Here is a 24867-nt window from a genome sequence, read left to right as displayed (position 1 = left end):
ATGGAAAGATATTTGGCCAGATTTCCTTCCTTCCTTCCTTCCTTCCTTCCTTCCTTCCTTCCTTCCTTCCTTCCTTCCTTCCTTCCTTCCTTCCTTCCTTCCTTCCTTCCCTCCCTCCCTCCCTCCCTCCCTCCCTCCCTCCCTCCCTCCCTCCGTCTCATCTTTTCTTTGAAGCCTTTTGCCTGCCTCATTAATTTTTAATCCAGAAACAGTTCAAGGTTGCTGAAGTAGAGGCATCCACAGCGGAGAAATGATGACATTACATCAAACAAATGGAATGACTTACATACTTGCATCAAATATCACATTGCAAGCACATAATTCAGTCATTTGCGTGATGGCCTCACAATGCATATGATATAATTTGGATATCATTATAGCTATTAAGGATGTCTGTGGAATGCAGTCCTTAGGACTAAACCACATTGAATTGTTTATTGTTGTGAACTGCCCAGAGTTGATGGGAGTCAGGCATCCAAACTGAATCAACTAACTTACAACATAAAACTGATTCATGATCAGACTTTGGAGGTAGTAGCACAAAGCCATAATTTGATTTATTTGGTTTTGGATTAATGCAGTGTGTAAACCCAGCCACTGCAGTTTGTAAGATGTAACGTATGGCTTAGTGTAAAGAGAGCAGAGTTGGATTTTCCTCTTTGTAAACATGCAGAGCGTTGAGGTGGTGGTTATGAATAAATGCTGACTTTCAAATAACAAATGGGAAAAATATCTACCATGTTGCTATCTTGACTTTTCTTTGGGTTAAGTAAATTCAACTGCAAGTAGTTGGTGGTTTAGTTAATTTCATTCTCAAATGTGATTTTTTTTTTTAAAAAAAGAGCTGCATGTATACACATTGTTTCTAAACTGCTGTTCCTCTCCTTTTAAAACTTTCCAATATTGCTCTACACATGGTGGGAAACTTAAAAAAGTCACATTTAAATGTTAGACTAAGTTGTGGTGGCGATCCTATGGCACACGTGCCAGAGGTGGCACTCAGAGCCCTCTCTGTGTGGGCATGCACGCTGTCACCCCAGCCGAGCTCCACTGCATTTCTCCGCCCTTTGCAGGGAAACAAAAGTTTGTGGGATTAAAAAAAAAATCACTCAACTTCAACTTCAACTTCTCGCAAAAGAAAAAGATATCGCAAAGTTGGAATTGATTGAGTGGACGTTTTCACTCGTGCGCTTCACAATTGGGGAGACAGGGTCCCCTCCTCCTGAAGTCCATTATGACGCTGAGCCACAATGTGACCCTGCGTTGTCTTGGCTCGCCCCAAAAAAAAGCAATTGACATCCGGTCAGTTGCTTTTCCTGCTGAGCTGTCTGTGTTCGGATGCCCTGCCTCCCCGCCGGCCAGCTGAGCTTCAGAGCGCTGCTCCTGGGCTCTTTGGTCTCCTGATGTCAGATTCCCACCATCCAGCACCAATTCAGGGGTTCCTTCCCCCCCCCAGGGGAGAGACAGAGAGAGAGAGAGAGAGAGAGAGAGAGAGAGAGAGAGAGAAAGAGGCAGCGATAGATAGAGAGAGAGGAAGGGAAAGAGAGGGAGAGGGAGGAAAACAGAGAGAAAGAGAGGGAGGGAAACAGTGGGAGAGAAAGAGAGAGGGGAAAGAGAGAGGGAAAGAGATAAGAGAGAGAAGGAGGGAAAGAGAGAGAGAAACAGGGAGGCAGAGAGAGGGAGGGAGGGAAAGAAAGGGAGGGAAGAGAGGGAGGGAAAGAGAGGGAGAGAAAGAGAGAGAGAAACAGGCAGAGAGAGGGGGAGGGAAGGAGAGAGAGAAAGAAAGAGAGAGAGAGAGAAAGAGAGAGGGGGAGGGAAAGAGAGAGGGAAGGAAAGAGAGAAACAGAAAGGGAGGGAGAGAAAGACAGAGAGAGAGGGAAAGAGAGAGAAAGGGAAAGAGAAATGATATTATAAAAGTTTTTTTTATTGTTGCTAAACGTAATATTTCAAAAGCAGAAAAAAATTGAAGGGGCATAAAAGTGCATTTATCATGTTTTTCTTAGAACAATTAGCTGAGCTCTGTCTTGTTTATCATTATTTTAGGTAGTAAAACCTCATTATTCAGGTTAAATTGCTGTGTTGGCACTTTGTGATAAATAAGTGGGTTTTGGGTTGCAGTTTGGGCACTTGGTCTCTAAAAGGTTCACCATCACTGGACTATGGCATCTATTGCAACCGTGTTTTTCATATGTTTCAGGAACATGGAGGAACTTATTTCAAAGTATAGCTCTGCAATAACATTACCAGATTCTGAGTATCTATAGACAACACAAGGCTTCTATAGTCAAACATTATAAAAAGAAAGAAGGGGAAGGGTTACAAAGATTATATAAGCGCAGACAATATTATGATGAAAAAAATAGATTGTTCAATATTACTTGAGTTTGAATTCCCCTGAAGTCAAGGAAAGTACTTCCAAAATTACAATTGTTTCAATTGATGTGTAAACTATGAGCAGTAATGTTTGTTAGGATAAGTTGTTAGGGTAATAATTTACAAATACTGGTGAGTTTGCCCCAAATAGATACTTTTGCAATAAGCCAATGTACGTAATGATATGTGAGCTCAACTTTGGGATTCCCCCCTCTTGAACAAATCCTCTTAGAGTAAGCATCAAATCTATTATCCATTTGGACCAATCACTGTTCCCTGTAATTCATTCCATTGTTGCTTGAACAATGGAACTGACCGGTATCTGGTCTTTTGGCTGAGTCCAGATAGCAGGAGTAAAAGTTTCATTATTTGTGCCCATTCTTTATTTTTTAAAATTACATTTTTTGAACATGCTACTCAGTCGCGTTCTAGATCATCTGAATTTTTGCTGAATACCCAACAGCTTTAGGATTTTCCTCTGATAGATGGCCTACCAAGGTGAAATGCTGCTTCATTGTGTTGAATGACTGTGAGTTCCATTGTTGAATTGCTAGCATCTTTCTTAGGGTTAATTTCAAGAATGGCTTTTGGTATCTATCTGTCTGTCTGTCTGTCTGTCTGTCTGTCTATCTACCTACCTACCTACCTACCTACCTACTTACCTACCTATCTGTAGTGGTATTCACTTATCTCCGCTACCGCTTCGCAAATGTGAGTGCGTGTGCCACCTCTGCGCGTGCGCAGAGCTTTCTGCACATGCACAAAGTGTCCATGATGATGTCTGGGCGGGTGGGTGGAGCCTCCCACCGCTGCTGCTACTGGTTTGCCCGAACCGGGTAGAATTGGTAGAATCCCACCACTGCTATCTATCTATCTCATTTTAAAAACCACCCGTCTCCCTCACAGAAGGATTTTGGGCAGTGTAAAATAAAATATTAAAACATAAAAACAGTGTATAAAATGTAAAAGAGGCAAGAGATATTAAAATATTAGCTAAAAGACAGGGGAGGGTTTTCAGGGCTCTAGTCAGCCCTATGGCTGCGTCTTCCTCTTTGTGCCCCAGGCAAGATTGCAGTGCAATGTTTTCACACCTTTGTGGAAGGCCAAAAGAGAGGAGGGTCTTCCCACTCTTAGTATTCAGTCTCCTTCATCAGAAGCCGAGTGATGTTTAAATTCAAGCCATATTCTCTAGAATCAAATTCTGAATTACAATTCTCATTCTGAATTCAGAATTCAGAATACAATTCTGAATTACAATTCTCAATAAGTAGTTTCAAAGACTTATTTTCTCAACACAACTCTGTTAATAGAAGGGACTGGAGTTTGGTGCCCACAACTCAAGCAATTTGCAAGATTTGTATATCACCTTTATAATTCGGAGACTTCTGCATTTAATCTTCACAATTTCTTGGTAGAAAGGTGAATTGTAAAATATTTTTCGCAGGGTATCATGTAAATATTATTTAGTTAGAGATTGTTTTAAATCTTCCAATCTGCAAAGAATTTCAATTTGCTACTCATTTGGAAGCAGGCTACAAGAATTCTTCAGTGAATCTTCTTTAAGGAAGATCCTCAATTAGAAACTATTTTGTCAGATGTAAATGCCTTATTCTCCAATGTGTAAATAATGTACATATGGAACATCAGAGGTTAACTTATTCTTTGGACTTTAATGTATTCATAACTTACCACTCCCATTCCTAGCTCCACCCCTTGTATATATAAGGAGCCACCCTCACCATTCTCACTGCTTCTACTTTGAATATTCAGTGAATATAGAATGCCTATCATAATTAAAAAGAAATATATTTAAAGCTCTAACTCCTATTATCTTTATTGAGTCTGATCCTGAAAATATTGCAACAAGCTGGTAGCAGAGGATGGTTAATTGACTCAATAAGTAATTGAAAATGTCCAAGAAAGATAGGCCCAACACCAGGGCCTACAGCAAAGAAATAGAAACTGATCCAGAGATGATCAACGAATCCACCAATGCGATTTCGAGAGAATCCGAAGAATACACCACTGAAGAAGAAGAACTAATGAGTGAAAATAATGACCAAGAAGAAATCGAAATAGAAAATAACGAACTCAGGTCAGAGATATTAAAGATACTAAAAAGCCAAAAGAATGATGAAAGTCTCATCGCGGACCTCCAGGAGATGCTGAAGAACAGCGGAGCAGCGAGAGAGAAAAACGTCATTAAAGAAAAACTCAAAGATCAAAAAACCGTAAGTGAGATGACTACTGAGAAAATAGTTGTTAAAAAGAGAATAGAACAGAGCCAATCAAAACGCTCAGTTCAAAATTTCTGGCGCGAAAAACACTATCAGACGAAGAAAGTGAGAAAGAAGTCTCAAACTCTTCAGATGATCCAAAATCAGAAAGTGAAGACGATTTAACAAAATCTCAAGTAAAATCAGCAATGAAAACGCTTTTTGCTGCTTTTGGGCCAAGACTGAAAATTACCAAGACATCTACGAAGAAGCAAGAAATCAAACCGGCGACTCAAGACCTGCACGCTCCCATCCTGACTTCGAAAGCGACGACGCCCGAGCCCAGAGAGCCATGCCGATTTCGCCCTACACCACAGACAAGATCGAATGTCAACGCACACAAAAGGAAGAAAAGAACCGTCGCCACCACCAGAACCCCAAAAACCGAGCCAGAGACCGACTCATCTGAGGAGGAGCGGATCGAGAGAGCTGAAAGGGAGAGAACCTTCCACGACGCCACCAAAGAAGAAATGAGCAACGCGCATGTGCGAAACTACGTAGGCGACCCAGAAGGACTTGAACTGGCCAGAGAACCGCGCAGACTCATTGCAAGCATCCCAATGCCGTTCTGTAATTTCCTGCACTTGAGAGATCACGGACTGCCCCAGGTTGTAAGTAATGGACAGAATAATGTAGGTAACTTACCCAGTGACTTCCCAAAACTTAGAATTGATGGCATTAATTTACAAGAGTGGTATCAACAGCTTCAGGTTATTTTCATGAAAGAAAATTTACTATTCTTTATAACTAGCCCTCCAAGAAGACCTTGGACTTTAAAAATAGATTGTTTACATCATAGAGCATTTTTCATAATAATATCTAGCGTGTCTCCTGCAATGTACCATAGCATCAAACCAAACCTAACTGTATCAGAAATAATTCAATGCATGTTTAATCTATTTCACAGCGATAGCGTAGCTACAACCACAAGAATGTCTAAGGATTTCTTTTCCTCTAGAGTAAAACCAGGGGTTTCTATAAGTGAGCATTTGATAAATCTAAACAAAATAAGAGCTGAGCTACAATTGAGGGGGGAAGTGATTTCAGATCAAACAATGAAAAGTGTTATTATCAATTCACTTGATCCATCATGGGATAGCTTTATGTCACACTTAGATACCATTAATTTGGGATATTTATCCATAGAAAGTCTATCTAACAAATTGATAGCAGAAGACAATTCAAGAAAAAATCGATCCAGTAACCAAACAGACCACAAACCTTTTAGGAAAGTAGTCTTTCAAGATAAACATAATGAGGCCTTTAGATGCTACAATTGTGGATCCAGGGAACATAGTAGAAGAGACTGCCCCAAAGTCTCAAGAGAGAGACATAGGCCAGAATATAGGAGCAAATATAATTACAGACAATCTTCAACAGATAGACACAAATATAGAAGCCCACCAAATTACAAAGAAGGTAGAGGGGGTAGAGAAAATTCAAAAGAGAGGAAATCTGGGTCACTGAATGGGCTAAATAAACAAGACAGCACCAGAACACAGCAGGATGAGAATAACAATTGGCTTATTGACTCTGGTGCAACAAATCACACCACCAACAACAAAAGTATATTATCTTCATTTATAGAAGATAAGTTTGTGATAAAGGTAGCTAATCAAGAAAAGGTTCAAGTACTAGGCAAAGGAAATGTGACCTTGCCTGGTCTAGGGAAAATAGAGGGGGTATTATTAATCCCAGAAATACCTCACAACATACTAAGTGCCATAAAATTAAGCAGAGAATCTGATATCAATATAGTTTTCTCAAAGGGGAAAGCGACTATAGAAAAGAACAAAACAAATGTAGGTACTGTAATGATAAAAGGAGGCCTACCCTATCTGATAACTAAAGAAAGATGTTTACATAACATTGATTCAAATATGGAAGATTGTATTGAAGCAGATGATGAAAATGTCAGTAACAGTGACAATGATGAGTGTAGAATAACTCATGATCACAAAAATACATACAAGGAAAAGAAACCAAAAATAGGTAAACCAATTCATGATGAGTGTGCTCACATCTTACACAGGAAGTTAGGACATGCAAGCTTTCCTGTAGTACAAAAAATGACTGAACACGCAGAAGGTGTCAAAATAAAAAATTGTGAAAATTATTTGGAATGCTCAGTATGTAAATCCACCAAACTAAAAACCAGTCCCAGACCAAAAAAATCTAACAGATCAACTAACAATATTTTTGATTTGGTACATATGGACTTAGTTGGTCCATTAAGTCCCTCAATTACCTATAGAAAACGTTACTTCCTAACAATAGTGGATGACTACAGCCGCTATGGTTTTGTTTACACATTAAAGCACAAGGATGAAACATTTCAGAAATTTAAGGAATTCTACAAACGTATAGAAACACAACATAATATCAGAATAAAGCAAATTATGACAGATAGGGGATGTGAGTTCATGTCTAAAGAATTCTCCCAATGGTTAAAGGATAGAGGAATGTTACACTTCACGTCCAATCCTTTTTCTGCATTTCAAAATGGAGTCGTAGAGAGGAAAAATTCCACACTACAAACCATGATTAGATGCACATTAGAGGATGCTGGTTTAGGCAAACAATTTTGGTCAGAGGCATTACATTATTCAAATTACACTCAAAATAGAACCTGGTCCAGTATTGTGAATAAGACACCATATGAGGTGATGTACAATAGAAAACCCAAATTATCACACATGCACATATTTGGAGTCACTGCAGACGTACACATACCTAAACAATTGAGGAGAAAGGGAGAAAACGTATCCAGGAGATTAAGATTCATGGGATACGAAACTGGAACCAAAGGGTACAGATTTATTGATAGTAATAACAAATTTATAGTATCCAGAACAGCTGTGTTCCATGAACAGGCCAATTGGTCAAAATTGCACCTTAATGAAATATTTCCTAATAAATGTAAAGATACGATATCTTGCGAGGAAGGAACAACAGAAAATCAAAATATTAACAAAAGTAAGAACAAAACCAAAACTTGGACTAATAGTCAGCATAAAATAAAGACAGACACATTAACAAAAAAGGAAGCTAGATATTTGCATGATAATTATAGCAAGCCTGAAAGAACTATTAGAAACAATAGAAACCAAATACCAAATAAATACAAAGATTACATAATGCATATGAATGGAGAACAAATAACACCTAATACATATGAAGAAGTATTGAAACTTCCACATGAGGAAAGAGAAAAATGGGAACTAGCTATGGAAAAAGAGATGGAAAGTTTACAAGGATTAAATGTATTCACACCTGCGATCGCACCTAAGGATAAAACAATTATAGGTACCAGGTGGATTTATAAAATTAAGAACTTAGAAGGAGGCAATACCTTATACAAGGCTAGACTAGTTGCACAAGGCTATGCACAAAAATATCCAGAAGACTATACTGACACATATTCACCCACAGTGAGAACAGAGAGTGTCAAAACAGCCCTTGTAATAGCATCTGCACTCAATCTGGACGTATTCCAATATGACATACAGACCGCATACTTACATGCAAAATTAGATAAAGAAATATATGTAAGAGCACCACACAGTCAATACACTAATAAGAACGAAATTTGGTTATTAAATAAGAGTCTGTACGGATTAAAGCAATCCGGCAAAAGATGGTACGATTGCTTGGTAAAAGTACTTAAGACCATGGATTTCAACGCCACCACTGCTGATAACTGTTTCTTTGTAAAAAAGAGTAATGATCATATTGAATTTGTATTAATTTACGTGGACGATATTCTGTACATTGGAAAGCATAAAGAGAGCAGGGAAATCTTTGTAAATAAGTTAAATGAACACTTCTCACTGAAATCTCTGGGTAAAGTGAATAAATACCTTGGTGTGCAAATTAACAAAACAAAAAGGGGATTCAAACTTACACAGAAAGATAAAATCATCGAACTCCTAAACAAATGTAACTTAAATAATGCCAAAACCTGTGACACACCTATGCAAACTGATTTTCTTAGAAACACTGATGAATCTTCCCCTGAGTTTAAAGACAACACATTTTACAGATCAGTTATAGGTTCACTCCTTTATATATCTAATTGGACTAGGCCAGATATTGCATTACCTCTCAATCTATTGTCAAGATATGTTAGTAAACCAACCTTGTATCATTGGGAAGCTGTCAAAAGAATTCTAAGATATCTGAAGGGTACATTAGATTTTTGTTTAATGTTGGAACCCAATAATGACAGAGAACCAAAAATTACTTGTTATGCTGATGCAGATTGGGCTGGTGATACATCATGCAGAAAGAGTACTTCTGGTTATGTTTTTCTATTGAATGATTGTCCAGTTTACTGGTATACTGGTAAACAAGAACTAGTAGCCACTTCTACTACAGAAGCGGAATATGTTTGTTTGTCCAAGGCTGCAAATAACCTTGTATGGTTCAATGATCTGATCACTGATGTTTGGAAGAAACCCACTTTACCATTTATTATGCATGAAGACAATAAAGCGGCCATTGAAATATCCAGATCCGATGCAATTGGACAAAGGTCCAGGCATATTGATATAAAGTTTAAGCATGTGAGACAACTGTCTCAAGACGGATTCATTAAAGCAATACATTGCGATACTTCTGAACAATTAGCTGACATATTAACAAAACCCTTACCTTCTAAACAACACAAATATTTAACTTCAAAATTATATGTATTATATTATCCTGAATCAGAATGTAATTGGTGTTGTGTAACGAACCGGCATTTAGAGGGGGATTTGTCAGATGTAAATGCCTTATTCTCCAATGTGTAAATAATGTACATATGGAACATCAGAGGTTAACTTATTCTTTGGACTTTAATGTATTCATAACTTACCACTCCCATTCCTAGCTCCACCCCTTGTATATATAAGGAGCCACCCTCACCATTCTCACTGCTTCTACTTTGAATATTCAGTGAATATAGAATGCCTATCATAATTAAAAAGAAATATATTTAAAGCTCTAACTCCTATTATCTTTATTGAGTCTGATCCTGAAAATATTGCAACATATTTTGAAGGCTTTTTGAGGTTTTTCTTGCTTCTTTGTTTCAAGGACAACTTATCGGGCGCCAAGCTCTTATTAGAGGTTTTTTTTTTACTACTTTGAAAGTGATTGAATTGGAATGAAGCCATCTGCTTGATTCTGGCAGAAGAAAACTAATGCTGGAGTCTTAGAAGACATGGTTTAGATAAATTTGAAAAAGTGCCAGATATCTTTAGAAGCATTAAAGGAATAGTTGAGCAATTAAAGTTTAGCAAAATTTGATTGCTGTTACACACCCTTGGAAGTCATTCTGCATCTCTAAGACATTGAGGGGGCATTTGATAGTGTAACACCCGACTCAGGGAGAAAATAATTGCTTAGTGTGAAAACCATTTTTCTTTCATGAATAAAGTTAACAAGGAGCATAAACTGGGCTGGTTGAAGAATACAGGCACGGCATATGGCTTGCTTCAAAACAGTTGGGGAACTTCTCTCTGCTTGGACAAATACCTAGTTGTCAGCTTCTTTATCATCACACATATTGAGAATTTACTTATAATGGTGCCTTTATTGCCCCCCCTTCTGTTTGTTATGATAGCAGTTTAACAAATGTTGGAGCTGGTTTAAGGCTTTAGTGATAGCAGATACAGTAATTTTGGAAAATTAAAGTAACTGTTTCAGCAATAAAAAGGCATTGATTTCCATAAAGTTGACCAAAGATATTTCAATCAAAGATGTCTTGGATTTTGCTGAAGGGTCTAAGAGGTGGTGTTCAGCAGGTTCTGACCAGTTCTGGAGAACCAGTAGCAGAAATTTTGAGTAGTTCGGAGAATCGGTAAATTCCACCTCTGACTGGCCCCGCCCCCATCTATTCTCTGCCTCCCGAGTCCCAGCTGATTGGGAGGAAATGGGGATTTTGCAGTAACCTTCCCCTGGAGTGGGGAGGGAATGAAGATTTTACAGTATCCTTCCCCTACCATGCCCACTAAGCCATGCCATGCCATGCCATGCCCACCAAGCCACGTCCACAGAACCAGTAGTAAATTTTTTTGAATCCCACCACTGAAGGAACTGATCCATTTCCTGTTGCACTAGCATTAGTGATTGCTAGTTCTCTGAAAAGAGAGAGAGAAAGAGGAGGAGGGAGGGAGGAAGGGAGAGAAAAAGAGAGATGGAGAGGAAAAGAGGAGGTGAGAGTAAGAGTAAGAGAGAGAGAGAGAGAGAGAGAGAGAGAGACAGAGACAGAGAGATCTTCAAGTGATAAACCTTACATTGTCCACAGGCACAAACTTTTCAACTGATATAAAATACTAATTTACAACTATTTTAAGCTTTATAAGGGTGTTGCTAATTAAAGCTGCATCTTAATCTTTCTTTTCCCCTTTTCCAGTTGTAAGCGAACATATTTTACTAACAATGGAAGTAATGATGTTGTACCTGTTGGATTAATATTTATAAGGTTACAGTGACCATTTTTTTGTGTTATAGTTAACAGCAATAGCAACAGCATTTAGACTAATATACCGCTTTACAGTGCTTTACAGCCCTCTCTAAGCGGTTTACAGAGTCAGCATATTGCCCCAACAATCTGGGTCCTCATTTAGTAACCTCAGATGGATGGAAGGCTGAGTCAACATTGAGCCGGTCAGGATCGAACTGCCAAATTGCAGGCAGCAAGCAGGCAGCAGAAGTAGTCTGCAGTACTGCATTCTAACCACTGTGTCACCGCTGCTCATATATAGTTATAATACTACTAGCTGGACACCCATGCTTCGCTACGAAACTATGTGCTCAGGCTTGATAAATTGACACTTACAGCCTGAAACTTAATATAGAATGTGTAACTCCCTAGGACACACCATCTACCAGAAGAAAACACACACAAACCACTATCTGCATGCACTCTCACACCACCACCCAGCACAGATCAACTCTGTAGCCAAGACACTCAACTCCAGAACAAAACGCTTAGCTGACGAACAACACCTAAAAACCAAACTACACACTCTCACTAACGTACTAACATCCAATGGATTCCAAAGAAATAAGATTACCAACCTAATCCAAAAAGAAACCCCCATTAAAATCCAAGACAGAGAACAAGAAAACGGCAAAGCCCTCCTCCCATACATAAAAGGCACCACAGACAGAATCAGCAAGATCCTCCACAAACACAACATCAAGACAGCATTCTGCACAAACCGAAAAATATCCACCATCCTAAGAAACCCCAAAGACAAAATTGAGTTAGAAAATCAAGGAGTATATGAAATCCCATGCACCGCCTGCCCCACCACATACATCGGACAAACCAATAGAAGAATAAGTGCATGCATTGAAGAACACAAGAACTCAGTCAGAAAAGAAGAACCAACTTCTTCCCTGGTCCAACACCTTAAAGCCACAGGACATGAAATTGACTTTAAAAAGACCAGAACTATCGCCAAAACTGAACACTTTAACAACAGAATAAAATTGAAATAGAAAAACGCCCACACAGCATGAATAAACGAGATGATATCTCCCGCCTATCAGCCATTTGGAAACCTGCCTTTATTGACAAATGAGTCCCTAACACAAAGAATGACACCAGACCCACACTCACGAAAACCACACAGGATGTCACCACCAGACTTCCACGCAAAAAGCAAACTCAAACCCACACTGATGATGAGGCACGACCACAAACCAGAAGCCAGACCACAGCTGCATCATTAGCCATTTTAAACCCCTCCAATCTATACATGAAGCAAACTGACACCCACCATGAAAATGTGGCACGATCACAAACATGAAGCCAAACAACAGCAACGCAGCTCACCAGCTCAAATCCCCCTGCAACTCAGAGTAACCCGAGCACAACCAAGCCCCCACCCAAACAGAACACACCCTCATCCAATCAGAACACAGCCAACCCCCCATCCAATCAGAGCACAGCCAAACCCCCAACCAATCAGAGCACACCTCCACCCAATCAGAACACAGCCAAGCTCCCACCCAATCAGTTCACACCCCCACTGGCAGTTAAAAGGAAGAAACAGCTGCGATCACACATTGCTCCTAGAAGCACGAAGCTGAAAACAGCAGCCTGAAGATGACGAATGAAACTTCGTCGAAACGTTGCAAAGACACTTCCAATTTTACGCGGGAGAAAACCCGAATAACCAAAGATCTACATATATATATAATAAGTTAGAGCCTTGGTTTACATTCCCTAGTGTGTCTTCAGTTCTTTGCATCTGGGAATTCTCCTTGCAGGCTCAGGATATCTGGGACCTTTAATGAGGAATCTTTAGCCCAATTGATTTTTGTAGATAATTTTAAGGGTATGAAATAGTATGTTAGACAACTCTTAGAGAGTAGATGAGAAGAATTAATTTTTCCTACTAGCAAACCTATCCCCAGAAGTCTCCAGAAGGGTGACTTGGAAGTTCTTGGTATAACTTAACATTCTGCATTTTATTTATAGATATAAATTTGACTGGATATGTGAAATTGTATCACAATGCAGTATACCAATATTTTGATTATTCTTCGTGTTTCTCCATGTACATATGCATGTGTATTTAAGTGCACAATATTTTAAAGAACTTCTGGAGTTTAAATCAACTAAAGTAAAATGAAGCTATCAGTCTTTTGGTGGTTGCAATTTCAGATCTGTAGGGAGGAATATGTTTTGTAATTTTTTTAAACCTCAGCAGTTTTTTCTGCTCTGCATTACTCTCATGCTGCTTTTCTGTCCACACATCCAATTTTAGATTTGCATTTTACAGGAGTAATGATGCTGAGATTTCTCTTCCATGGGGCCTTCAAAATGATTGGAATCTTTTTTGAGGTTTGTAGTATTTGTAAATAATAAAGTAATATCTGGACCCCTACTTTAAGAAGTGACTATTTTCAGATAGTAATTTTGATATTAGCATGGCTCAGTTTCAAACACACATTTGCAAGTTAAGGTAAGCAGCTCTGAAAAATTTGCAGACGTTTCCTTTCCTTTCCTTTCCCTGAAAAAGAAGCAATCACAAAACCATTGCAATGGGAAGTGGTCAAATTACATTATTTTGGCTGAATAAATGAATTGTTAACTTTGGAGATGACCTATTGCTGAGACCTGAATCCCATTAATTAAAGAGAAACTGGTGTTATGGCTTATTCAATATAGGTGTTAGAATGGGAAACATATTCTCAAGTTGACAGATTTGGAGGGATGAGAAAGGAGGTGTTGTTCTATGTATAATAAAGTTACAGAATCAAAATGTTGAAATATGAATGGTTTTCTTAAAAGTTTGAAAACTGCACTACATCCTATCCCTTTTCATACCATTTGCTCCATTTCCAAGGAAAAGAAGATCTACTGAAAAGAAGTGTAGGCAGCACAGCATCATAATAAACTGTAATGATATCAAAATAATGGAATTGGGTGCTATGGCATTATATAAATGTGGTTGTAATTTGGATCACAAATTTTGATACAGTTCCATAAGTCATTACATTTGTGCGCTGTTGCTATCATCAGCTGTGCTCTACTGTGTTCCTGTTATAATAGGCCTACCTACCTTTCTAATGGAGAGAAGGGAACAATTAGTTTTCAGTTGGTCCAAGATTTCTCTGTAGATGTTGCATGGAAATCAAAGAAGTAAGTGGATGGGCTTCAATAATGGAATTATTCTCTAGAGCAGCAACGCTGGCTGGGGGTTTCTGGGAGTTGAAGTCCCCCCATCTTCAAGCTACCAAGGTTGAGAAACACTGCTCTAGAGAAACAATCGGAACAGCCCACACTTTGCAATATTGTGCACTAGGTCAGGCAGCCAAGTTCCATTTTTTCTTGGATCCTCAAGCAATGCATCCTGAATGTCTTTTTTTTTTTTTTTTGCCTCATCTTGGTTTCCTGTGATTCACTCTTGAAAGGCCCTAAGTCCTGTCTAGGATCCCTGAAATATTATTAGGAATTCTTTGTGATTAAGATGTATTTTTCTACTTCATTTGGAAGCGTAAAAGATTTAATGATATGTCTCTTTTGATCATCTGTGCTTTCAAATGAGGTAGAAAAATACATCCCATCTCCTTCACAGAGCTAGTTTCACATTTAAGACTGGCATTTGATAGTGATGAACCAATGCATGTTTTGAAATAGTAGAGGCTGTTTTGGTCATAACAGCTTGCTTTCTTCTCGTGGGAGAGGAATATAAATTTAGAAAAGCATTGTTTATTAGATGGTAATCTGTAATGCTGGTGAATACAGGACATGGCTTGGTCTTACTCTCTCTCCTTTTTTTGATGCCTTCAAGTCAGGGTTGATTCCTAGTAATTGTTTGGACAAGTCCCTGCAGATTTCTTGGCAAGATTTCAGAAGTGGTTTCTCATTACCTTCTTCCTAGGGTTGAAAGAAAGTGACTAGCTCATGGTCATCTAGCTGGTTTCATGCCTAATACAAGACTAGAACTTGCAGTCTAATTATTTCTACTTTGGTACCATTAACTCCTACATTAAACTGGCTCTAGTTCTTACACTAACTACCATTTAATTCAAAAGTAATTAAATCAAACAAGGCATATCTGAGCATTATGGTATTTGTCACATCTCTGGATGGTGCTTGGTTACTCCCACAATTCAATTTTTTTCTATCTTTAAAATATTAAAAATGCCCAAATCTCATCAAAAGTGAGATCTTGAAACAATTGGGTTTTTGTGTGAGACTTGGTGCAATTTCCTCATGTTTAATTTAAAAAAAATACAACTTAACGCGAAGAATAGTGCATTAAACTGTTTTTGATCTTCACAAAATTATTGTATTTTTGTATTTTATTCTATAATTAATAAAATGTTTAAAAAGGAAAACAAAATTATTGTTTTTGTTGCTTTATTAAGTTTATTCATTATGATGCAATTTCCAAGTTTCATTGATATTGGATTAAAATGAAGATGATCCTTTTGTTTTATATCCAGCCTTTGAGCTTTTCTGGGATAATCTTTATCCAGTTAGAGAAACTGTTGCTTATAAATAGTTGCACAAAGATTTTGTATTGGAAATATAAATGACAGGTATTTGTTTATAAGAGAGGATTTGATTTTTTAACTTCAGAGTGTGCCATGGTTGTTATCATGGCATGATATTAGAATGGGGAGACGTTTAGTACGCTATACTCTGAACGGACAAGATTAGAAAGTCGAAACAAAACACTATATATTAAACCCACATGCATCCCCTCTATCTTTATGGCTATCAGGAAGAAATGGAATTACTTGAAATAATGTAAGCACTGGAGATATATCAATGCTATGGGACATATAGATAGACAAAGACTTTGCCACTGTTTATTAACAATAATGATAGCTTCAAACTTTCTGAATTTTTTTTAACTTTCTGGCAATATTTATAGTTTAGGCATTGTCTGAGGGTAATGTTTTTTCCAGATGTTCTAGCCAAGTTAGAGATTCCTGAGGAGTTTGGATTCCTGCACAGGATTTAGTTACATTAAATCAGGAGTGAAATGCTCCTGGTTCGGACCGGATCGCCCGATCCAGTAGCAATGGAGGCGGGTGGTTCGGAGAATCGGTAGCAAAAATCCCTGCCCCCCCCATGCCCAGCTGAGCCGCACAATCATCAGAGGCTTTTTTTTAACTTTTAAAAGCATTTTTTCTACAACCTCTTCGGCCAAAAAATGGTTTTAAAAGTAAAAAAAAAAAAAGCCTCTGATGATCGCGCGGCTCAGCTGGGATCGTCAAAGGCTTTTAAAAGAAAAAAACCCTGATAAAAAGCCTTTGCCAATCAGGCAACTCAGCTGGGATCGTCAGAGCCTTTTGAAAGCATTTTTTTACAACCTCTTCACCGAAGAGGTAGAAAAAATGGTTTTAAAAGTTAAAAAAAAAATAGCCACGCCCACCCAATCACATTACACCCCCCCCACCAAGCCACGCTCACAGAACCGGTAGTAACAAATTTTAGATTTCACCACTGCATTAAATCGAACTGGTTCTTATATTAAACGAGTTTTGGATTAAGAAGGCAACTGAACTAGAGGATTTATTAAACAGCGAATTCATCCCAATCAATCAAACCACTGGATCCCTGAACACATTCCATTAATTGAGTGAATTGTAGCATCCTAGAGAGTAACAAATGGGGGTAATGCTCTAGAACTGTGATGGCGAACCTATGGCACATGTGCCAGAGGTGGCACGCAGAGCCTTCTCTGTGGGCATGCTCAGCTTGGCCACACATGCCTGTGCACCTCCGTCGGTGATCTGTCCCCGTCTCCACACACACACAAACACAGCCAGCCAAGGGTTAAGAAAGTACTTGGCACACACACAGGTCATTATCTCAAACTTGGCAACAATATAAGCACCGTCTGCCAAGAGCTTTACTTCAACAGATAACATAAAATTACATACGCATTGTAAATAGTCCAGCAAAACAATATCCCTTCGGCAGCTTCAGGTGTTGTTCAAGTGACTAGCCAGAGTTAGTTTTTGTTCGTCACAGAGTTTTACCAGCCACCACCCTCTCTTATATAGTCTCTGGGGTGTGGTCCAGTGACTCAGTTATAATCCCTAGCACGCCTCCTTAACTGCTGCAACCGTTTATCACGCCTTCGTTGGTGTGCATCCAGGAACGACGGCTCTCCTTCCTCGCTCTCATCAGAGACACCTGGCTCCTGGCTAATCTCCTCTTCCTCGGCGGGCACCTGAGACAGTGCCAGAGGGGAGGGGCCTGGAGAGGGAGGCCTGGCTGACTCCTCTCCCTCATGTTCGGAGCCTTCTTCCTCCGATGAGATAGGCTCAGAGGGCGGGGCCACAACAGTCGGCCAGCTGGTCTTCAGTCCCTGCCATGCATGTGTAGGGGGCAGGGCACGTGTGTGTGTGTGTGGGGGTTGCGTTTTCGGCACTCGGTCCGGAAAAGGTTAGCCATCACTACTTTAGAAGATGAAGTGACTTCTGAAATCTGTTATGGTCCTGTCCAAAAGTTACTGCTGTTGACACAAAGTGAAGAAACATATCTGTGAAAAATACCAGCACTACAATTTTCTGCTTCTGAAATGCAAAGAGTGAATGGAAGGTAGCCCAGAATAACAACACATATTGTGTTCCAGCTCTGTAAGTCTGCTGTTATGCTACAATGTTGAACTAAGAATGGGAGATCATGTGGAGTTGGCAGTGAAAGAGATAATAGCAACGAACAGATGAAAGGCAAAGACAGGACAGGACAAGGCAAAACAAGACATGACTAAGAAGGAACTGTTGGATATTCACATTTGATCTAGAAGGGAATATAACAGTGGAGATCCAGGGATCACTTTGTCTTTTTCTTTCCCTTCTTCTTTTATTTCAGGTTGACTGTTGATTCTTTGTTTTGTAAAACTGTTAAGTATGGCTGAGGTTTACACCGGTGGTCTCTAATTGCTGATAAGTAGATAGGACTGCAACTGAGACACAAAGAAAGGTTACTTTAGAGAGGTATAGAAGTACTAAGTATTCTGCTTGGTATTATTTCTTCTTATAATAATAATCATAAAAAACTTCATAAAATTCAAATAATAAAAAAGAGTAATTAGACCTCTAGAATCTCCTGGATAAAAATGCAACTGGATTGTTTTGTATATACATGTATCTATGTATGTATGTAATAATGAGTGGGTCACTGGTTGAAAGGAAGAGAGAACGTATCTCCTCTAATCATAAAAGTACTCCAAGGTTGATTTTTCTTTAATAATAGTTTTGGAGACTATTTATTATTTTATTTATTGCTTTATTTACTTGTATTCTGCCTTTATTATTTTTATACATAACTCAAGGCGGCAAACATATCCAACATACCTTCCTTCCACTATTTGCCCCACAATCCCTGTGAGGTGGATTGGGCTGAGAGAGAGTGACCAGTCCAACATCACTCAGCTGGCTTTCATGGCTAAGGCGGGACTTGAACTCAGAAGGTTCCATTAGGTTGCACCTTATTAATTGTATGTTCCATCAGTTCCTACCCCGGACAAATGCTAATGGGATATGGTCATAGATGCCATAGTCCAAAGGTCTGCAAATTTGGCAGCTTTAAGACTTGTGGACTTCAACTCCCAGAATTCTCCAGCCAGTTATGCTGGCTGGAGAATTCTGGGAGTTGAAGTCCACAAGTCTTAAAGTTGCCAATTTTGAGGACCCTTGCCATAGTCAAATGAGTAATGGCCTCTTTGATGGGCTTCCTCATTGCCATAAATGGGATTGAGAGGTAGTCATTTCCTGCCATTTTAATGTACTTTGGATATTTTTTAAAAATCTCCCAAAGCCCAATCAGGGTCAAGGCCCTCATGGACAGAGATTACTTCTATGTTTCATATTGATCTATGTAGCTGTAGAGAGGGAGGGCCAAAAACAAAAGAAGCAACAAGGGGAAATTTCTAGAATAGTCCAGTTTTTGTGGGGCTGCTCTAGGACTTCATCTTTACATCAGCAGCAGGAAGACAGATTGGGGTGCATCATTGTTCATGCTCACATCTATGTTTGGATGAGTTTAGTTTAGCCCCAGGCAACACTTAGGGCTAAAATTAACCCATTTAGTGTTGACTGGGTCATGGTTTTTACATTATAAGTTAAATTTGTCCATGACCTGGATAAGTGTGTTATGTCAACATAGCATCTTGTATGTAAAATATTTTGGTTCATAGAATTCTCCTTAATTGAATATAGTTTAATGGGCTTTATCTGTTTTAATGCAGGTATGCTCTAATGACCACTGGCATAAAGCAAAATGTTAGATTAGTAATAGTACTGCAGATAGAAAGGTAATGATTAAATGTTTAATTGTATAAATATTTGCCTTTCACTCCTTGTTCTCATTCTGAAGATCACTTAGACCCACTTTCTTCCCAATCTGATGTCCTTTAGATCTGTTAGATGACAACCTCCATATTGGCTTAGTTAGACTGGAATTGTAACCCAGCAAAACCGGAGGGCATCTAGTTTGCAGAATATTAGTTTATTCTGTTAAGTACAGTTTATTTACGACCTCAGCTTGCAAAATGTTGAAATCAGGCAAATGAGTGTTCTCATTCTATTGTGCTCAGTAATGAGATGTAAAGCTGGCTTAATATTGAATGTACGCAAACAATAATGAGAACAAAGAATTCAGGAAGAACTACAGTAAGATTAATAGCCAAAAATGTTCACCAGGGGCTGTTGGTGTGAAGGCAAATCAGGCAAAATGTGCTAAGCTTGTTTTGTGGAGGCAGTGCTTCATTCTGACAGCAAGAGCCCTGAAGGAGCTAATTGTTGTCAGAGAACATTATCTTTAAAATATTTTCAGAGCTGTGCTTGATCAGGTTTCTCTTCCTGACTGGGAAAGGCCATAAAACATTACTATTATTTGTTTTAATCAGCAGTTGAGCCAATTTCCAAGTGTGGTATTTTTATCCTGGCAGCTCAGATTATTTTATTAATAAGTATATATTGTGGTAAAAGGAAAGAAGAGGGGGGGAAAAAAAACATCTTACCATGCTTAGTTTTGTTCTTATTAAGATCTCAGATAGTAATGTCTAATAGGGAAGCTTAATTGAGCTGTTCCTGTTTCAGTTTTTTTCTGAGATAGAAAAGTATGAGACAGTCTATCAGATTGGTTTTTTAAAACTGAAATTTATATGTAGGCTAATCCAGTAAAATAACATGTTTTAATAGCTAATTTTTTTAAGAATGCTGAAACTCATTGTCAGATTTGTTCCCTTTCTTTTTAAGAAGCTTCTTTTATTCAGTGCACTCTGACAAATATCGCTGCAAAAGAATTACATTACATTACATTACACACACACACACACACACACACACACACACACACATTTCTATGAGTGATAAAATGAAACAAAAAAGAGAAGAAATGCTATATGTAATATTTTGATGAAGGGTAGCTTAGGCTTCCCTAACTTAGGATGTTTGTGTGTGCGTGTGCCTGCAGAGAAAGGTATCGGTGCTGAAATAGGTACGACAGTGAATATATTTGTAGTACTCATATCCTCCACCACATAGATACATTTTTGCCTTGTGACTTGGTCCACACCAGTAGTGGGTTCCACTTACCTTCGCTACCGGTTTGGAACTGGGAGCACGCGCAGCACTTCTGCGCATGCGCAGAGCGTCCGTGATGGCATCCGGGTGGGTGGGTGGAGCCTCTTGCCGCTGCCATTTTGCCCGAACTGGGGTGAACCGGTAGAAACCCATCACTGGGCCACACACCTACAGAACAAGTACATTAGCAGGGCCCAGGGAAGATGTTGCCACATGGCTAAGTAAATAAATGAAAGGTTTGGCTCACAAAGCACATTTGAGAAGGTATTTGAGTGTTAAAGCAAATAAACTCTTTAAGGCTTCCAAGATTTACTGTATATCCCAATGACCTTGTGAACAATTGACAGCAAAGACTGTAGAGAATTTAGAACTTGGCCAGAATGCAGTTTCCACTTTCTTTAGTGGAAAATTGCCACCACCTCTTGATGCATGAAAGACCTGGCTGTTCCCCCAGGCATTAGGGCTGGAAGGTTGAGTAAGCTCTGCTGGTTGATTGGTTTTATTGCTTTGTTCTGTTGTTAAGTTAGGAATGATTTTTTTTTGACAGTTATGACATTCATTATTTGTATTTTTAGCTTTATTTTATTATTTGGTTTTAACTCAATATATGCTGCCCAGATTCATTGCTAGTGGATGCAGCGATATAAATAGCTTAAAAAATCAAAAACAAAATATTTTTTTCTTTACTGAATTTAGTACATATTTTCTTATTTTTCATTAGGGGGCACTGTTAGAATTTACACTGAAGAGGAAAGACAGATTTAGGTGATGATCATCTCTTGTTTTCTCTAATCTTGTGCTCTTTAGTAAAAGTTTGTGAAACTGATGCACAACGGGCTGCAGTAAATTTCATTTCATTAGCTGAAGGCTGATGTTTTCCTGTGTCCATAACAAATTTAAAGACATTGGCATTAACCCTCTCCAAATAGTTCTTTGAATACAGACATGTTATAAACAATAAAAACAATTATAAAGAAATGCTGTGAAGAAAAAAAAGATGTTTAAATATTTTTCTGAAATGTTTACTGTATTTTTTGGAGTATAAAATGCTCCGGATTATAAAATGCACATTAGTTTTTGGGAAGGAAAACAAGAAAAAAAATTCTGCCTCTGCCCACCAGCATCCATCGGTATTCATCTGGCTAGCATCCTTGGAGCAAACAGCAAATAGCCTGGTTAGGTTCAGCACATTATCGCAGTGTGATTCAGCATGAGCAGCTGATTGGTGGGTAGATTGGCCTCCCAGAATACCCCCAATCAGCTGTTCCAGGCTGCAGGGATTGCCACAGACCATCACCGCCTCTGTGCCTCGTGTTTTTAGCCTCTGTGCTTTGCATTTTTGGTCTCTGAATGCTCCGTTTTAGACCTGTTCCAGGCTGCAGGGATCACCACAGCACATCGCCGCTGATCACCGCCTCTGCGCATCGTGTTTTCTGCTTCCCCATGCCCCATTTTTGGCCTCCATGCATCACGTTTTTGGGCAGTTCCAGGCAGTGGGGATTGCTGCTGTTGCCACCAATCCCTGCCGCTTGGAATTGCCCAAAAATGTGATGTGCGGAGGCCAAAAAAGGGACATGCGGAGGCAGTGATGTGCTGTGGCGATCCCCGCAGCCTGGAAGGGGTCTAAAATGGAGCATTCAGAGGCCAAAAACGTGAGGCACAGAGGCCAAAAATACAAGGCACGGAGGTGGTGATGGTCTGTGGCAATTCCTGCAGCCTGGAAAAGGTCTAAAACAGTGACATGCGGAGACCGAAAATGGCGGAAGGGTGGGGGCTGGTGGGTGTGTGAGGCTATATTTGGTGTATAAGATGCACCCAAATTTTCACCCTCTTTTAGGGAGGAAAAAGTGTGTCTTATACTCCGAAAAGTACAGAAACTAATTGATTCATCTGAAGCATATTGTTCAAACTAGATGAAGTTTTGTTCATCAATACTCATGTTATGATTTGGCAAAGCCAAAGATTTCAATATTAAATTAACTCCTATTCACAAACCGTTGGTCTGGGGTTTTTTTTAAAATTAAATTATTTGAAAATGCCAAAATTGATTGGAACTGTAAAAATCAGACAGTCTGCTAAGAGGACATAAAATATGATTGCTTCTGTTTGTATTTAGAGTATGAAACAATAGAGCTGTGTTAGGCTTCAGCTGTGAACTCTAAAAAATACTTCAGTGTGTGCAAGCATAGCTTTTGTCTGCAATGCTTTAAGGAGCATGGTTGCCTGAAGAAATTGCAAATGCAATTTTGCACTCCCATGCTCTCTGAAGCACTTTTTGGAGATTGACTCTAAACTGCTGCCCAGCCTTGTTCAATTACAATATTTAGTCTGACTGAGAATTAAACTGGTACCTATGGACCATGGCTATCTATTTAAATAAATTAAATAGAAAGTTTCAATAACTTTATTTTAAAAAAAAGTGTTGTGAAATATATATTCACCATGATATTCTTTTTTGTCACTTTCTCAGAGATTTGCGCTTAATTGATAAGGTAGCATTTCATACTCGTCAAGACTCAATGGAACTCTCACTCTTCCAGAACATGATATTAAGACAAATGGAAGCTGCCAAGGATACTCTTTTTAAAAAGTAAGTTCAAATTTTAATGATTCTTGTCCCCTGGACTGAAAGATTGAGCACAGCTAATTTTGTGACTGAACATTCTCAAGCTCTTACTGAGCAGAGTTTTCTGCCAAAGCTGAAAGGCTAACTTTAAGTCAGACCTGACTGCTGGACTACTACCTTTGCCTGCCTTCAGCACTTTATAATTTTGTTATTTGTTATTACTTGTTACATTTTTATCTTGAGGTTTTAAATTATATTTTTATTCTTTTTGCTATTTTGAGATGTGTAAACAACCGAGAGACTATGAGGGGGAATAGTAGATGAATCACATACATAAAAATAAATAAATTATTTGATAATAGTGACTCCTGATCCCCCCCCCCACTAGAATTTTAAGAAATGTTATATTGGAGAGATTTTAACTCCATCTTGAAAGTTTAAAAAGATTCTGTAATTTTGGATTGCATTGAATTGTTTCATTCCATGGAGAGATATTCTTTTCTTAGTGAAGGGGATTCTTAACATTGTGCATTTTTAGGCATCTAAAGTTCTCTTCTAAGAATGGAGAGCAACAGGACATCTTATTATGCCAAAGATGCACCTATGCCTTAGTTTCAAATATGAAGCTGTGTTGGAAGCCCTTGTTAAATTTGGGGGAGAGGGGGATTTGCAAAGCCTGTTAACAAAACTGAATGTTGTGACCATAATGGGTGTGAGATAAGCGATGAACAAGCAATCACTGAATGCGATCTAGTCTCGCAAGCAAAGGCTATAGCGCAATCCCACACAGAAGATGGTGAGAGAGAAAGTTCTTGACGTAGACCAGGAAGAGGACAACTCACACAATTTTTACCTTGGAACATTAATCACTCTTCTCTCTCTCAACCACCTTGATCCCAACAACCAGAAGGAAGGAGAAAGCAGGAAAAAGAAGAGGAAAAGTTGTCTCCCTGCCTCAGCCATTTGGAACTACATTACTGCAAATTGGTGGCACAATCCTGAGTGTGGTTCTTTGTTTTCAGCTGAAAATACTCAGCAGGGTTTGGGCTGTAGGGAAAATACAGAAATATAAGTGCACTGCATACCAACCCTTTCAACCCATTTCAAGAGTCGAATGGTGACTTGGATTTGTCCTGGTGATTGTAAGAATGAACGAGAAACATGGACGCCAGTGGGTAGTTGCGGCTTATGGATTCTAAGGCGTGGCTTCAGTTTTGCTGTTGCAAGCCAGTTGTGGAGTGATGGAGAAAAAACCCAGCTCATGTGTGACTTTGAAGGGTAGCTGTGTTGTTGACTTTTGGAGGAAGAAATGAAGGACTTAATTTCCCTCTTCTATCACACTAGCATCTTTTGAGGGCAACTTTTGGAGGCTGCACCACTTCAAGCACCTCTGGTTGGCACTGCAGTCTTCATTGTAAACCTCTTTCCAGATTGTGGCTGCCAAGTATCTGGATCCCAGCAATAACCTATATAATCCGTCAGAGGTTGTTGAAACTAATTCCCATCAGACCTTGATTGCTGGCATCATTAGTAGTAAGCAGGCGTGAAATTGACTTACCTTCCTTACCGGTTCGGAAGTGCATGTGTGCGCAC

The 24867-nt window shown here is 39.0% G+C and overlaps 1 protein-coding gene across 1 annotated transcript in view; it reads left to right on the top strand.

The window, feature by feature from the left end:
• Positions 1–24867, top strand: part of DNAH7 (dynein axonemal heavy chain 7) — a 155482-nt gene that overhangs the window by 14697 nt on the left and 115918 nt on the right. The window contains exon 9 of the mRNA XM_060688081.2: positions 23179–23298. Coding sequence (XP_060544064.2) covers positions 23179–23298 — 120 coding nt within the window. The remainder of the gene's footprint in view (positions 1–23178; positions 23299–24867) is intronic.

The sequence above is a fragment of the Pantherophis guttatus genome, chromosome 1 (genome assembly GCF_059756535.1).
Source record: "Pantherophis guttatus breed Tessera chromosome 1, ASM5975653v1, whole genome shotgun sequence".
Lineage (NCBI taxonomy): Eukaryota > Metazoa > Chordata > Lepidosauria > Squamata > Colubridae > Pantherophis > Pantherophis guttatus.
The sequence above is the reverse complement of the archived record's forward strand: the minus strand, read 5'-3'. Positions and strand labels throughout refer to the sequence as shown.